At 41.5% G+C, this 16,249-nt stretch overlaps 1 protein-coding gene across 1 annotated transcript in view; it reads right to left on the reverse strand.

Annotated features, from left to right (window-relative positions):
- The window catches only part of LOC148121473 (SAGA-associated factor 29-like), a 31,189-nt gene that overhangs the window by 9,441 nt on the left and 5,499 nt on the right, over positions 1–16,249 (reverse strand). Inside the window, exon 2 of the mRNA XM_087908696.1 lies at positions 9,368–9,487. Coding sequence (XP_087764822.1) covers positions 9,368–9,487 — 120 coding nt within the window. The remainder of the gene's footprint in view (positions 1–9,367; positions 9,488–16,249) is intronic.

Here is a 16,249-nt window from a genome sequence, read left to right on the forward strand (position 1 = left end):
TGTTGGGATAACACCTGATCTAATAATTCATTTAAACAAAACCTTAGATGGTGACAAAGATTTGAATAGTCCCAGAGAGTTAACAGCTGAAGCAGAAAAGGAATTGATGATGGTTGAGGAAAAATTACAGGAGACACATGTAGATAGGGTGGATCCAAATCTTAGTTGCATTCTAGTTATATTGCCTTCCAGAATTTCTCCTACAGGAATTTTAATGCAGAGGGAAGATACTATTTTAGAATGGATCTTTTTACCACACAAACCAAGTAAAAAATTAAAAACTTATGTGGAAAAAGTCTCTGAATTGATTATAAAAGGAAAATTGAGACTTCGTCAATTAGCAGGTATAGACCCAGCAGAAATTATAGTGCCTTTCACTGCTGATGAGATAAAAAAGTTGTGGGAAGACAATGAACCATGACAAAGAGCTTGTGCTAATTTTTTGGGAGAAATCAATAACAATTACCCAAAAAGCAAGAGACTTAACTTTATAAAGAGAACTTCTTGGATCCTCCCTCGAATTGTCCATGATGCTCCAATAACCGGAGCCCATACATTTTATACCGATGCTAATAAATCAGGGAAAGCAGGTTACAAATCAGAAGAAATGAGTAAAGTGGAACAAAGTCCTTATGATTCTGTCCAGAAGGCAGAATTATATGCCATCCTTATGGTGCTTAGGGATTTTAAAGAACCTCTTAATATAATTACTGACTCACAATATGCAGAAAGAGTTATTTTGCATATTGAAACTGCTGAATTTATACCTGATGATACAGAACTGACCTCATTGTTTATCCAGGTACAAGACATGATCAGAAACAGGCTCTGCCCTATGTATATAACACATATCTGATCCCATACAGGTCTGCCAGGTCCTCTAGCACAAGGTAATGCAGATATTGATCAATTATTGATTGGTAGTGTGCTGGAGGCATCTGAATTTCATAAAAAACATCATGTCAATAGCAAAGGCTTGAAAAAAGAGTTTTCTATTACATGGCAACAAGCTAAGGAGATTGTAAAGAAATGCCCTACTTGCTCTTTTTATAACCAAACACCATTGTCTGCAGGGACTAATCCAAAGGGTATTAAAAGGAATGAAATTTGGCAGATGGATGTGTTTCACTTTCTAGAATTTGGCAAATTAAAATATGTACATCACACCATTGACACTTATTCAGGCTTTCAGTGGGCAACTGCTTTAAGCTCAGAAAAAGCTGACTCAGTAATCACACATTTATTAGAAGTTATGGCCATTATGGGTATACCTGCACAAATAAAAACAGATAATGGTCCAGCTTATGTATCTAAGAAAATGAAACGATTTTTTTGCTTATTATAATATTAAGCATGTTACAGGTATACCATACAATCCTACAGGTCAAGCAGTTATAGAAAGATCAAATCGTACTATAAAGGATATGCTAAACAAACAGAAAGGGACGAAAGATACCCACAGAAATAGATTGCATAATGCTTTATTAACCTTGAATTTTCTTAATGCTAATGAGAAAGGAACAACAGCAGCAGAGAGGCATTGGATAATGGAAAAAACTTCTGAACTAAACCAACCTGTTTATTTCAAAGACGTGCTGACCTCTCAATGGAGGCCAGGAGATGTGCTACGTTGGGGAAGGGGTTTTGCTCTTGTTTCCACAGGAGAAGAAAAATTGTGGATACCATCAAAATTAATAAAGATTCGATTTGAAGAGGAGAAACCTCTTGGAAAGGAGAAATGACAGCTCATCCACAATGATGATATTCATACAATTGGTAAGAAAAACATATAGAATGGGGGCAGGGTTCTGTTCTTATCTCCACAGGAAAACACTGATTTTTGAAAAGTTCAAGGGACCCTGGATATCTGAATACTGACAGATGGAAAATAATGGCCCAATAAGGACTATCAAGAAAACTGAATAGGTTCTGTAAGTAAAATATACTAAATCATATTTCTAAATTTATAGAGCTGGTTTTAGAGTTGGACTCTGGCTCAGTCCCTCTCTAATTCCAAGCCTGTTGTTAAAAGAAAAACCCAGAGTTTCTGGAGTTTCCATCTCATGTCAAGAGCCATGATATGGGACAGAAAGGAATATGAGTTTAGAAAACATCTTTACTTTTCTTCATATCTATCATACCTCTCATTAAATATATCTATCATGTCTTTTATTGAATATATGTATGTCTGTATATGTCTATATGATTAATATATGATTATATATTACTATAATAATATAATATATGATATTAATATATGATTAATATATATGATTAATGTTTACGTTTTCCACAATGAACAATAAGTTTTTCCTGCAGTGACATTTGAAGTTTCCAGGAAGAAGATGGGGCCCCATAACAACAATTCCACCTGGTTGATATGACATCATGATACTGATAGCGCTACTACAAGACCTGTTTTGGGTACCAGCTGCACAAGACGATTCCAACGTGGTTAGCTGAAATGATGCACATCTTGTACAACATTCTGGCCAGTCCTCCACAAAATACTCAGAGACTATTTGCAATTTTAAAAGACATTGATCTTGAAATTTAACCATCATTTTGCTTTCACAGGATCCCCCAGAAAGAACATCACCCCCATGACAGCTGGAAGTAATTCTAGAGAACGACGTCCTCTCTCCCAGTAAAGTTTGTCCTTGGGTTTAGGGACATCATTTAGGGGTTGGTTATAATTAGTATAGGGTTGAGGGTTGGGGGAGGAATTTTATAAGCGCAGGAATCCTTAAAAAAAAAAAGAGGGATAATTGGATTATGGGATAATAGCTTTGTACTTGTGAGTTATTGTTTTTAGACAAATATATTGGTATTGATTCTTATATATTGATACAAAGTTAAATTATGTTGACTATTTTATGCATGCATGCTTCTACCTCTGTTTAAAACATTTTTATGTATTGACATATATATATTGTATTGATATATGTATATTTTACCATATCGCATTGTACACTTCTACCTCTGATTAAGATACTTATATATTGTTTATGTATTGATATATATATTTACCATATTGCAATGTATACTTGCACATTGTTTATATTTGGAGGTCATATTGTCCCCATTTATTGCACAGTTGTTTACTATTTCAGTCTTTAAGTTAGATAGATATTGAGAATAATATAGATCAATAGTCATCTAAGTTTGTCATTTACAATTAGACTAATCAGGTTCTTTAGATACATAGAGATTATATTCAGTATAGATATATAATCTTCAACCTCTTCAAAGAGCTGTAGAAAATGGCCTTTAATCTAACTCAGAGTTCTGTGGTAGGGAGACACAATCACTCCTGGCAACACTGATCTATTCCCGAGAGAATGTTGAACACCAAAGACACTCCACCTGGAGCCTTTCTTCTTGGCAGAACTGGCCTTTGGGTAAAGAAATGCCCATACCTCAACTACTGACAGAGTTACAGAGTATCCGTAAATGGATAAAACAAGACTGTCATATCCTGCCAAGACAGGATAAGATAGTTTTGAAAAGTTCCTTGCCTTTGAAAATGGTATGTCAGTTACGTTAGGCCTTAGCCAAAGTTGGTTGCTTCAACGCTGCAAACGTGATTTTGGGTGTTTGCCCAGGTAGCCAGTTGTCTCTGTGATTTGTTACATGTTCTGGAAGTTTGATTGCACTTCCTAATTACTTAGGTAACATTATTTCCCTTCTCAGATCTTTGATGGGATTGAAGATTATATAAACGTAGTTACTTTCCTTTCATGACGTGGCCAAGTTATTTCTTATACAAGACTTAAGCTACTTAGAATAGGATATTTGTATTTATTGTATATAATTGTGTAGGTTTGTACTTACTGTATATAATTTCGTAGTAGGCTTAGAACTCTCTTACTTAAACAAAAGGGGGAGGTGTTGTGGGAGTAACTTCCGCTGCCTCAACCAATAGTCGCTGAAATACGAGCCCACAGTGCAGCGGGGAGCAACTTCCGCTCCGTCAGCCAATAGCTGCTGAAATACCAGCCCACTGGGGCGTGGTATATTTCTCTTTTAAAAAGAGAAGCAGATCCGGATCAGGCCCTCTTGGTTCCGGCTCTTGGTCCCAGCTCCTGCTCCCGGCTCCTGCTCCAGCGACTAGGCTCCCTTCCTGACAGTTTATGGTGTATGTAAGTTTTACCCCCAAAATAAATAACCCCTTAAAACATAACTGGTGTGGGATTGATTCGCTGATACTTCTAAGTGCCGAATGCTGGGTAGGTCGAGCTAGAGCCATTCTGTACCGAACTCTTTAGAGTCTTCCCTCTGCCAGCGGTTAGGACAGAAAGGGCAGTTTGCTTTTTACTCTCAAATGAAGATTTGGGGTGTAACTCAGTGGTACTGAGCTTGCCTATCACACACAAGGCTCTGGGTCTCATCCCTAACACTACAAAAGGAAAAAATAAGAAAAATAAACACACAGAGCCTTCTGGGTTTTCCCCATTTTCTTTTTTGGTTTTCGAGACAGGGTTTCTCTGTAGCTTTGGAGCTTGTTCTGGAACTCACTCTGTAGACCAGGCTGGCCTCAGACTCACAGAGATCCGCCTGCCTCCGCCTCCTGAGCGCTGGGATTAAAGGAGTGCACCACCACTGTGCCCCAACCTCACATGGGGAGCCATGCCAGAGCCCTCCATCCAATTAGAAACTTTGCCATCTTGAACCTCCCTTCTTTGGCAGAATCTCTTTCCCTAAACAGATCCCGAAACATGGCTGCTCTTGCCCTGGCTCTGCTCTCTGTTCTCCCACTGCTCCTGCAGCTCCACCAGCACTGTGGCCTTGGTCTCTAGGTGACTTTGAATCTTTCTCCAACTCTTCTTTTCACTACAACTCTGAGGATTTATTGTTCCCCAAGGCCTCTAGGGTGAGGCCTGTGGTTCTCAGGCCCTTGTGAACTCCCCTCCCCTGCTTCTGAGCCACACAGGCTACTCTTGTCCTTACCCTACAGCTGGCTCCTTAGGGGCCTAAACACGCAGCCATTACTAAAAAGAGCAAACTAAAACTGATTAGGATGATTAACTTTCTGCCTATAACTTGCATTAAAAAGTGAAGAGATCTGGCTACACATAATGGCACATTAACTGTGACTTCTGTCAGAACCCTGTGAGATGTGTTCATTTAAAATAAGCAGAGCTCTGTCAGCACCTAGCAGAGTACTAACTGGACTTCTGCCTAGGAACCAGACTTCCCCATTTACTAGCTGTACGAGTTTTGGCAGATTTTATTTTCCCTCTATGAGTCTGTTTCCTTAACAGTAAATTGGGACAATCCTAAAAACTACATCAAAGGACTGCTTTGAGGATCAAGTGAAGTAAATTAACACAGACGAAGTATTTGGGCCAGGTATGGTGGAACACATCTTTAATCCCAGTACTAGGGAGGCAAAGGCAGGCCAATCTCTGTGAGCTGGAGGCCAGCCTGGTCTATGTAGTGAGTACAGGGCAAGCAGAGCAACACTGTGTGACTCTGTTTCAATAAATAAATAAATAAATAAATAAATAAATACATACATAAATAAATAAACTAACAAAGTACTTAGAATGGTAACAGGAGCACAGCAGTGCCACACAGTGGTCCCTGTTCCCATCACAGGAGCTCAGCAGTGCCACACAGTGGTCATTGTTCCCATCACAGGCACAGCAGTGCCACACAGTGGTCCCTGTTCCCATCACAGGCACAGCAGTGCCACACAGTGGTCCCTGTTCCCATCACAGGCACAGCAGTGCCACACAGTGGTCATTGTTTTCATTACACAGAGAAACCCCATGTCAAAAAAGCAAAAACAAAACCAAAACCAAAAAGAGATTGTGATGCCTCTCTGAGAGTTGGAGAGCAAATCTGCCTCTGTGGCAGGGCTCTGAGCGAGCTACACCTGACTCCCCTCACACTCATGCTCACACTCAGAGCAGGCTTCTGTGAGACCTGAATGAGGATCCTGGACTCCAGAACATCACCTTTGTGGCTGAGGCAGGGTGGGGATATGTGGGGTGTGTGTGTGGGTGGTGCGGGTGTGCAGGGGTGGAGGTGTGACAGTGTGCATGGAGGGGTGGGGATGTGCAGGGGTGGGGTAGCTATTAATGCTATCAGAGATCTCAGAAGGATAAATAAAGTATATCTTTGTATAGACCAAATGGTGTGGGACAATTCTGCATTCTGTCAATTATGTTTTAAAAAAACGCTGATTGGCCAGCAACCAGTCAGGAAGTAGAGAATGGGGTAATAAGAACAGGGGTATTCTGGGAAGAAGGAAGCTCTTTCCCCAGTCCTGTCCAGACACCAAGGAAGCAGGTTGTGACCTGCCCTGCTGAAAAAGTTACTGAGCCAAGTGGCTAACATAGATAAGAAGAATGGGTTAATATAAGATATAAGAGCTAATATGAAGCCCGAGCTAATATGAAGCCCGAGCTAATGGGCCAATCAGTTTATAACCTAATGTAGACTCTTTGTGTGATTTTCTCTGGGACAAAACATCTGTGGGACTGGGAGGGACAGAAACCCCAACCAGCACACCCTCATGTTACAACCAAATAGTTTCTGATTCTATTAAAAACGACAGGGACCAGAGTCCATATACAGTTAGGCACACCCAGGTCTCCATAGCATTGGAGGCAGAGGTATCCAGAAAAGAAGTCTTACAGTCTTAGCTAGGCCCACATGGTGAATATTTTTCCTATGGAAAAGGGACATCAAAAAGACTGACCTCATTTTGTCTAGGCAAAAGTAGTGCAATCAATTCTCTAGTGTTCTGCTGTTTGTCCACAGTCTGGGCCAGTTCCTGGCAGCAGGTGTTGCAATGGGGCACCTTGCCCAATGGTCAGCATCATCATAATCCAGGTGGAGACATCATGGTGTCCCATAATCTTCTTTGGAGACCTTGGGTTTCTGCTAGGATCTCGGAGTCTCTATTATAATAAGCTTTTAAATCATTATTTTAAATACCATTTTCTGCAGATCTCTGAAGTATGAGGGCTGCCTAGGTATGTCTTTGTTTGTCATTACTTGTTTTAAGTTTGACTTTGGAAATATATACAGGGAACTAAATAAGGCTTATTCCTGTAACTAGTCATATCAGTACTTTAAAGATGACTGACTGTTTTGTATTTTCTAACAGTCTATAATAAATTAGCAGCTTTCACAAGACTAGAACTCTACATTCCATGATAATTTCGAATTAAAGCTAATAAAGAAACTGAATTAGTCATTTCGAGGGTAAACACAGACCAAGCTTATATCTAGCTGTTAAGGCTGTCTCCTGCAAAGGCAAGGAACAGGTCCCAGGGTGAAATGGGAACAGGAGGGAGTCTAAGAGCTAGCATTGCCCTAGGGCAAACTGAGACTCACGTCTACCTTCCTGCTGATCTATAGAACCCATCTTGGCAGGTGTATACCAAGTTGACCTGGAAAAGCTGCCCTGAACCCTACATTTTTTCCCCCTTCACAAGTACCGGTGACAGGACTCAATCATGGGTCCTATCTGTCCAGGGGCTCAAGGGGTGATACTGGGACCTTAATACCATCAGTCGAACAGTATTGACCAGTTCTCGAACAAAAGTCATCAAGTCTGTTGATAAGAAGAAGCAAGATCCTTAGGTGCCCGTTAGAGCTGAAAGTAAGGAGACCAGTTGAACAAGTATTCATACCATCCAGTTTTTGTGTGAGCATTCTGTTCTCTATCATTAACAAGGCCATTGAATCTCTAATCACCCCAGAGTGATTGACACAGAAATAACATTCTTTCCCCAGAAGAGGAGGTTCAAACCTCTTAGTATCAGTACAAGAATTTATGACTCAGTTTATTCAAATAGCTTAAACCTAACAAAGTTAGCAAAGACAAGGAGCCTAAACATACATTTTTAAGTCTGAATAGACCTAGAACAAGGAAATACATTTTAAAACCATTAGTTAATATTTTTAATGCTTTGACCTTTTATAACTTTTTAAGGCAACATAAAAACTCTTACTGAAGTCCTTTTTTGTGGTTTTCCTCAGTGGTGTATGACATATTGTATGGCTACAATATTTTAAACAAGAACAGAACCATGCATATACTATAAACAAAAAACTTTTAAATTTACACCACATAACATCCTGTACCAGCGTGAAACATTTGAGACCAACAATAGTTTATTTTCATATATTAACCAATAATAATTTGTAACCAGCCCCTATAAATGATGACAGATATTTATAACACATCGGATCTGAATGATCAAAGCAGCTCTGGTGGAGGAAAGTCTGGCTATAGTGTCATAACATGGCCAATGAAGCAACACCTATAGCCAGAGTTCTTTTTTTTTTTTAAAGATTTATTCATTTATTACGTATACAGGGTTCTGTCTGCATATATACCTACAGACCAGAAGAGGGTGCCAGATCTCATTACAGATGGCTGTGAGCCACCATGTGGGTTCTGGGAATTGAACTCAGGACCTCTGAAAGAACAACCACTGAGTCATCTCTCCAGCCCCTTGCCAGAGTTCTTGACCCGTGTAACCAAACCTTGGTCAGGTTTGACCAGAAGTTGAGGCACACAGCCCCAGGGCAGGTAGAAGGAACTCAGCCACCAGCAAGGAAAGGAGCAGGGTGGTATGCAGCATGCGGGTGTGTGTGTGTGTGTGTGTGTGTGTGTGTGTGTGTATGTGTGTGTGTTGTTAACCTCTCCAGCCATAGCAATTAACCCCAAAATCTCTGTTCAGTGTTTGAAATCCTAATGGGGTACATCTGCCCCCTACAACTGTGGCTGACAGTCTTGCTACATTGTAACAACAAGGCTGCACAGCCTATCCACCCATCCACACAAGCATGCTGTCCCACAGCCTCGAGTTCAGGGCCAAGGCTGACTCCTTTTCATGAAATGTTTAAGGCCCAGAGTAGAGGTGATTCGTCTTATCCCTTTTAGGAAAATATACACCTATGCTTATGGCCCTATCTCTAAAGTCCTGTGAGTGATCACAATATCAAAGTCAAAGAAATCATGATTTGAGCCTGTCCCGTATCTTCAGCGTCAGGCTAAGTCAGGACAAAAACACAACAACACACAGATACACAGGACAATGGCGCCAAACCAAACCAAAGACAATAGCTTCAAGCTGTTTTGCAGGCGTGCCCCACCCCTCTACTGAGCTAAGACTGCTGCCACCTGCGTGTCTCTCCGCAGAATTGAGACCCCTACCCGCATGTTTAACCAGAGGGAACCACCCTCTGCAGAAGGGACCTGGGGACGTCTCCTCCAGACACCCCGCCTCCCGCCTAGATCATCTACAGGTTCTTATGGTTCCTGGGTCCGCTTACAGAAAGACATGAGACATGAGACACAGACATGAGACATGAGACATGAAACAAAACACAGAAAACTTACCGGCCAGTTGAAGGCTCTACGGGTGGTAGTCCCAGTGGGCTTGGGGGACCCGGGATGAGCCCCCAAATGTTATGCCCAAATCCACGAATTCCCCCAAAAGTCAACAAGAAGACAGGGTCCCTTATGTAAAAGCAAAGAGCTTTTATTTTATGTAAGCCTGCAAACTCGGTCTCTTTGCATGTCCAATGTATTGGAATAAACGGAGAGGCCGAGCTCAGTTAGAGTTGGGTTTTTATAGTAGTAGAGGTGGGGGTGAGGCCCCTGATCTGCTGGTATTTGTCTAGGGGTGCCCTGTTGAGTGTGTGCTGGCAGGTGATCCTATCTACAGCAGTTGTTGGAACGTTAGGCATTTCATTTGGATGGTCTGTTCTTGGGTGGTGCTTGGGTAATCTTATTTTAAGGTCCTTCCTGCAACCAGGTATTGCTTCGGGGTAAACTACTGAGTCTTGGGCCTCCATTAAACTTATTGATGGCTGAGTCCTACTCAGGCAGGTGATAATGGTTGGAAGTAAAGAACTTTCTTTGGGTGATCTGTTCATATTTAGCTTATCATGGTTGGCTCCTACAGTGAGCAAGTTGGTAAGCAGCACTCTTCCATGGCTTCTGCTACTGCTACTGCTTGAATTCCTTCCCCAAATCTCCTTAGTGGTAAGTTATGACCTGAAAGTGTGAGCCCAATAAAGCCCTTCCTCCCCAAGTTGCTTGTGGCCATGGTGTTTCTCCCAGTAGCGGAAACTAGGACGGTTCCTCTCGTGCCTGCTCTGTTTTCCTGTGCTCTTATGATGGACACTGGCTTCCGCAGTACTGACTTAATGTTCAGTAATTGCTTTAATTTTTACTTCACTTAAAATGTCTACTTCTCCACTAATTATGAAGAGAACTTTGCTGGACACGGGAACTGGTGGGCAGTTATTTACCTTCATGACTTGAAATTTATCATTCCGTTCTTTCATAGCTTTTATAGTTTTGAATGAGAGGTCTGATGTTATTCTGATGCATTTGCCTTTGTGAGTTGGCATTTTTTTATCTTGTACCTTTTTGTTTCTTTTTTTTGAGACAGGGTTTCTCTGTGTAGCTTTGGTGCCTGTCCTGGAACTCACTCTGTAGACCAGGTTGACCTCAGACTCACAGAGATCCTCCTGTCCTCTGCCTCCCAAGTTCTGGGATTAAAGGTGTGTGTCACCCCCCCCCCCCAGTTCTCTTCTCCCATTTAATATTGTTTGTTTTCTAGTTTGGGTATCTTGACTACTATGAGTCATGAAGAGGTTCTCCTCTGGCCATGTCTGTTTGAAGTTCTAAATATCTCTTGGGCTAGGTGTCCACTTTTTCCCTTATATTTCAGAAATTTTCTACCAAAATTTTAGTGACTAGATTTTCTACTTTTTATTTTGAGAAGTCCATACATGGTGCTCCTTTACTCCCTCCACCACAGGGTACACTGATTCCAATCACATCTTAGAATAGTAGGGAACATTTATTTCAACTAGAATTCAATTTCTGTAAGATTTATTTGGAATAGAATCACTCTATGTATTCGTTCTGCCACAGTCTCTGGGGAATTAAAGGCATGCAACAGGAAACTGTCAGGTTTAGTTTCTACCGTATCCCAAGGTTCTTGTAGGCTGTGGTTATGCACATGTATTTTGTTCTTCACTGCTATCTAGCTATAGTATTCCTTTGGCCTGGCCTTCCATCCCTGATTAGTCTCTCTTATCTTTAATCTGTTACCTGGCAGTACTTCCTACTGTTTTTATTTGATTTGTCCATTTTTTCAATTCTAATATTATGTTTTTCATCCAAAACATGCCATGCTGAGTTTTGTATCCATGTTGCTAACTTTGTTCACATCCTGAATTATTTTCTGACTTTGTCTGTTTGTGTATTCTTTGAAGTCATTACAACTAAATTCTTTTTTAAACACACTATATAGCCACCACTCCCAGCTTAATTTTTTTAATTCTTAAAGTTTTAATTCTTAACTTTTTTAAAAAAATATTTATTTATTTAAATATTATGTATACAATATTCTGTCTGTATGTATGCCTTCATGCTAGAAGAGGAAACCCCATTACATATGGTTGTGAGCCACCATGTGGTTGCTGGGAATTGAACTCAGGACCTTTGGAAGAGCAGGCAATGCTCTTAACCTCTGAGCCATCTCTCCAGCCCTAATTCTTAACTTTTTAATTAAATTTAAATTTTAATTATATGTGTGTGTGTGTGTGTAGTTTAAGGTTAAAAACAATTATGTGTAGAAATGTGTGTCTGCACATGAATGCAGGTGTCCACAGAAAGAAGCATTAGCTCTCCTGAGCTGTGATGTGGGTGCTGGGAATTGAACTCGTGTCCTCTAGAAGAATAGCAAGTGCTCTTAACCATTCAGCCATTGCTCTACTCGACTTCTGAATTCTTCCTCCAACATTTTACCAGTTTCAGTGTCTTGGATCTGGCAGTGGAGGTGTTATGTGTCTTTAGAGGGACCATGCTACCTTATTTTTCATGTTTCTTTGTTCTGATCTAAGTCTGTTGGACAGATGTGCCCTCCATCTGAGGACTCAATCTCTAGTATTTCTTAGAAAAAACGTAACAGTTGAACAACCAACCAACAACAGCAAGTCAAACCAGATGTGGAAATGCACTTAACCTGGGCAATGTAGCCCAAGCCTTTAATCCCAGCACCCGGGAGGCAGAAGCAGGTGAATCTCTCTGAGTTCGAGACCAGCCTAGTCTACAGAGTGAATTCCAGGGCATCCAGGGCTACTACACAGAGAAACCCTGTCTCTGGGGAAAAAGGAAAGCACTTTAAATCTGCTTAAGTCAACTATGGTACCACCAATCACTACAGAAAATAAACTGCTAAAAAGACAGATCTGGGCATGGTGGTGTATGCTTTAATTCCAGCACTCAGGGGGTAGAGGTAGGGAGATCTCTGAGTCTGAGATCACCCTGCACTACACATCTAGTTCCAGGACAGCCAGGACTACATAATGGAGAGGGTCTCAAAATACAATAAAAAATAGGGTAAAGACAGAAACAAGAGATGAATGAAATAAAAGAAGGTGGTATAGAAAAGAAAAATTAGAATCTATAGCCAAAGCAAACAAGGAGATAAGAGAAGCATGTTAGGAAGCAGGAAACTTTCTCCTGCATTTATTTTATGTTTTGCTGTTTCATTTCCTGCAATATTCAGTTACCTTACTTCTAAAGAGGGCGGGGCTGCCAACTGTCAAGCTTCTCACTGAATCTGTCCAGCCTTCCTCTAAGCCACAACTCCTTCTACAGCCACCTGTTATGCCCAAACCCGCAAAGTCCCCGCAAAAGCCAACAAGGAGACCGAGTCCCGTATGTTAAAGCAAAGAGCCTTTATTTCAAGCAAGTTTGCAAACTTGGTCTTTCCGCATGTCCAATGTATTAGAATAAATGGAAAGCACCGAGCTCAATTAGAGTAGGGTTTTATAGTGAAAGACCAGGATAAATCCAGACCCCCTAGCAGGAAGAGTAGAGCCAAAAATCTAGGTTGGCCGGTTCAGTGACTTTGTTCCAGGAACTGGCTGACCACAAAGTTAGATTATAATCTTGAGAACAATCTTGAGAAATGGGGAGTTAACCCCTTGTGATTATCACTGGTATTTTTGAAATCTTCCAATGACGCCCTCCTTACCCCTTTGGGTTGTGGTTTCTTCCCTTAAATACCCCTTCTCCCAGCTACTCGGGGTTGAACCCCTCTACCCCTGCGTGGGATATGAGTCTCGGTGCCAGCATGCTGGTTCCTGTCAATAAACCTCCTGTGATTACAGCAAGGACGGTCTCTCCTGAGTTCTTGGGGGGGGGGGGGGGTCGTGTTATTCCAAGACTTGAGTGAGAGTCTCCCAACTCCGGGAGTTTTTCAATAGTAGTAATTGTGGGGGTGAGGGGTTTCTGAGGTTTTAGGACCCCTGATTGGCTGACATTTGTCTAGGGGTGTCCTGGTGAGTGTGTTCTGGCAGGTGGTCCTATCTACAGCGGTTGGAAATGTTAGGAATTTCCTTTGAATGGCCTATTCTTGGGTGTGTGGGGGCCAGCCATGGTAAACTAAGTATGGACAGGCCACCCAAAGGAAGTTCTTTATTTCCAACCATTATCACCTGCCAGAGTAGAACTCAGCCCTCAATAAATTTAATGAGAGGCCTGAGTCTCAGTAATTTACCCTGAGGCAATGCCTGGTTGCAGGAGGAACCACAGGGTTCCTGACCACCGCCCAAGAAAAAAATTAATTCAAGCATGTTACCTCTGTAATATTCTTTATTTTTTGGGCAAGGGGAAAAAAGTGAAGTGAAGGGGTGATCTCCATGAAGTGTCTAGTTTTTACAGTTATAGTTGGAAAATTCCATAGGCAAAGACAATGATTATATGCATATCGAAATCACAGCAAGGGCAGGTAGACCTGATAAAGCAGCAGCACTCCTGAACGGGTATCACCACCACCCGGGAAGAACCAACATTCAAGGGGAGATACCTGACATTCCAAACCATTAGATAAAGTTACCAGACGGCCCTGAATCCTGGATCCACCCACTCTCCTCACTTAATCTTTTTTGTGGTAACCACTTTTGGGGACACACGGATTTGTTTGTTAGCAAAGGTGGGGCATGCTGCCTTCCTGCTCAGTGCCTGTCTTCTATAGAAATTTCTATGTGGTCTGTAAGCAGGTAATTTTGTGGGATTATCTCTATGTAAATTTGACTATTAGAACAAAGAATGAATGTTATCCCTCTAAGGCCTCAGGGGGTGTATGGGAGGTGGGGGATGGGGAGAGAAATGGAGCAAGGTCATTCCATTGCCCCTGCAGAAGTTACACTGCTGAGGTGTTTTGGAAATGAATCCCATTTCGAAGAGAGAAGCACCATGATTTCACAAGATTTTATAGTACTGATAATTGACAGACTACGCAAAATGTGGTTCCCCATAAGTTGTACACTGTGGCTCTACCTTTACGAATCTGTCAGCTGCACATTTACTGTGCAACACTTGGGGCTTCCGATAACTTTTGCTTTTTCAAAGTTGTTGACAACAGCTGTAGCTACAAATAAGGGATTCTGACTTAGGGTGTGGTTAATTAGTATTTTGGGTATAGAGGTGGATCTGCTCCATCTGAAACAAAGGCCAGAAAATTCAAGTCTATTCCTTATATCATGTTAATGAGTCTGCTGCTGCATCTACACCCCCCCACCCCCGCCGGTCCCTTTTTGGAGTGAAGTGGAAAATAACGCAGATTCAGTATTCACTGAATATCCCTCCTGGTGCTGTTTTGTGTTTCTGTCTCTTATTTCTCTTATATCTCTGTTCCTTTTGCTTAATAATTCTAATCTTCACACTCTTTCCCGGGAACGGACAAATTTCATGGAGGCTGGTCTCCCACAAATGGTAGTGCCACCTGTGGCTTAGGATGCATGACAGATAACCCAGGGATGTGTGGTGAGAGGGACCGGAGAAACTGTGAGGGACTCTGCGAAGTGTAGAGGTAATGAGAACTGAGCCTCAGTAACAGACAGTAACAGATGATAAAGGAAGAAAGGTAGGGAATGGGCTATCAGGAGTAAAACATTTGCACATAATTATAAATATGGGATAGAATATCAACTGTCTGTACAATTACTTAGAGACATTTTAAAGGAGAGGGAGCTCCAGGTGTACCCCAATTAATAAAAACCCAGAGACTGATATTGGGGTTCAACCTAAAGGTCAGAAAAGCAAAACAGACAGCCAATGGTTCTTATTTCTACCTCAGTCTGAAAAAGCCATTTTGCCTCCAAGAAACTCAGAATGAGACTGTGTCTGAGAGTTATCTCCTCCATCTTTTATTCCTCTCTAGGGCTGGTGTTAAAGGCATGTGCCATTACCACCTTGTTTCTATGGAGACTAGTATGGCTACTGGGATTAAAGGTGTGTGTCATCACTGCCTGGTCTGTAAGGCTGACCAGTGAGGCTGTTTTACTCTCTGATCTTCAGGCAATCTTTATTTGTTAAAATACAAATGAAATAGCACTACACTCAGGTACAACAGCATCAAGTACAGAGATGTTTAGGATTTATTATCGGGGAGAAATAGCACCACTGGGCTAGGGACCCCTGTGGCTCCTGCAGTAATTGACACTGGTTTTGAAGGAGAAATCAAGGTTATGACTCACTTAATGGAGTTTCCGTGGTACAGACAGGATAGAGGCTTGCACAATTCATTTAACTACCCAACAGTGCAAACTAGAAACCGAGTTAAGGGAGGTAAGAGAGCAAAGGCTGGATTTGGCTCATCTGATGCCTATTGGCTGGCTACAAGTCATAGGTCCACAGTAATCAAAACTCACTTTGTTTATAAATGGGCTAACTTAAAATCCTGAACAAAGTGATAATGAGCTTCCCTGGAGAGATGGAGAGGGTCATGAAGGCAATTTTCAGCCATACACGGGTCTCATTTACTTGTAAATTTGTAGGGCTGTGACATTTTTATCCAAATGGGAACACATTTATATGGCCCCAACACAGTTATTGCTAATCAGATGTTTTAGCAAGGATTGTTAACCAATCAAGGTCTTGATAAGAGAATGAGGGAAGAACTGATTCTATCATACCCGGGCGAAAGGCCTCCCAGAGCAGGACTAGGGTATTTTTTAGGAGAGGTCACAGAAAAGCCTGCACTCAACACAGACCCAAATCTCTGGAAAACTAATGAGCCTGTATGGGCAAATCAGTGGCCTCTAACAGAAGAAAAATGACAAGATGCCCAGTGGTTAGTACAGGGAAAGCCTAATAATGGTCACATCATACCTCCCAATTTCCCATGGAATTCTCCTATTTTTGTGAGTAAAAAGAAATCAGGGAAGTAGATTCCAATACAAGATGTAAGAA

Source organism: Myodes glareolus, chromosome 7 (genome assembly GCF_982192425.1).
Source record: "Myodes glareolus chromosome 7, mMyoGla1.1, whole genome shotgun sequence".
Classification (NCBI taxonomy): Eukaryota; Metazoa; Chordata; class Mammalia; order Rodentia; family Cricetidae; genus Myodes; species Myodes glareolus.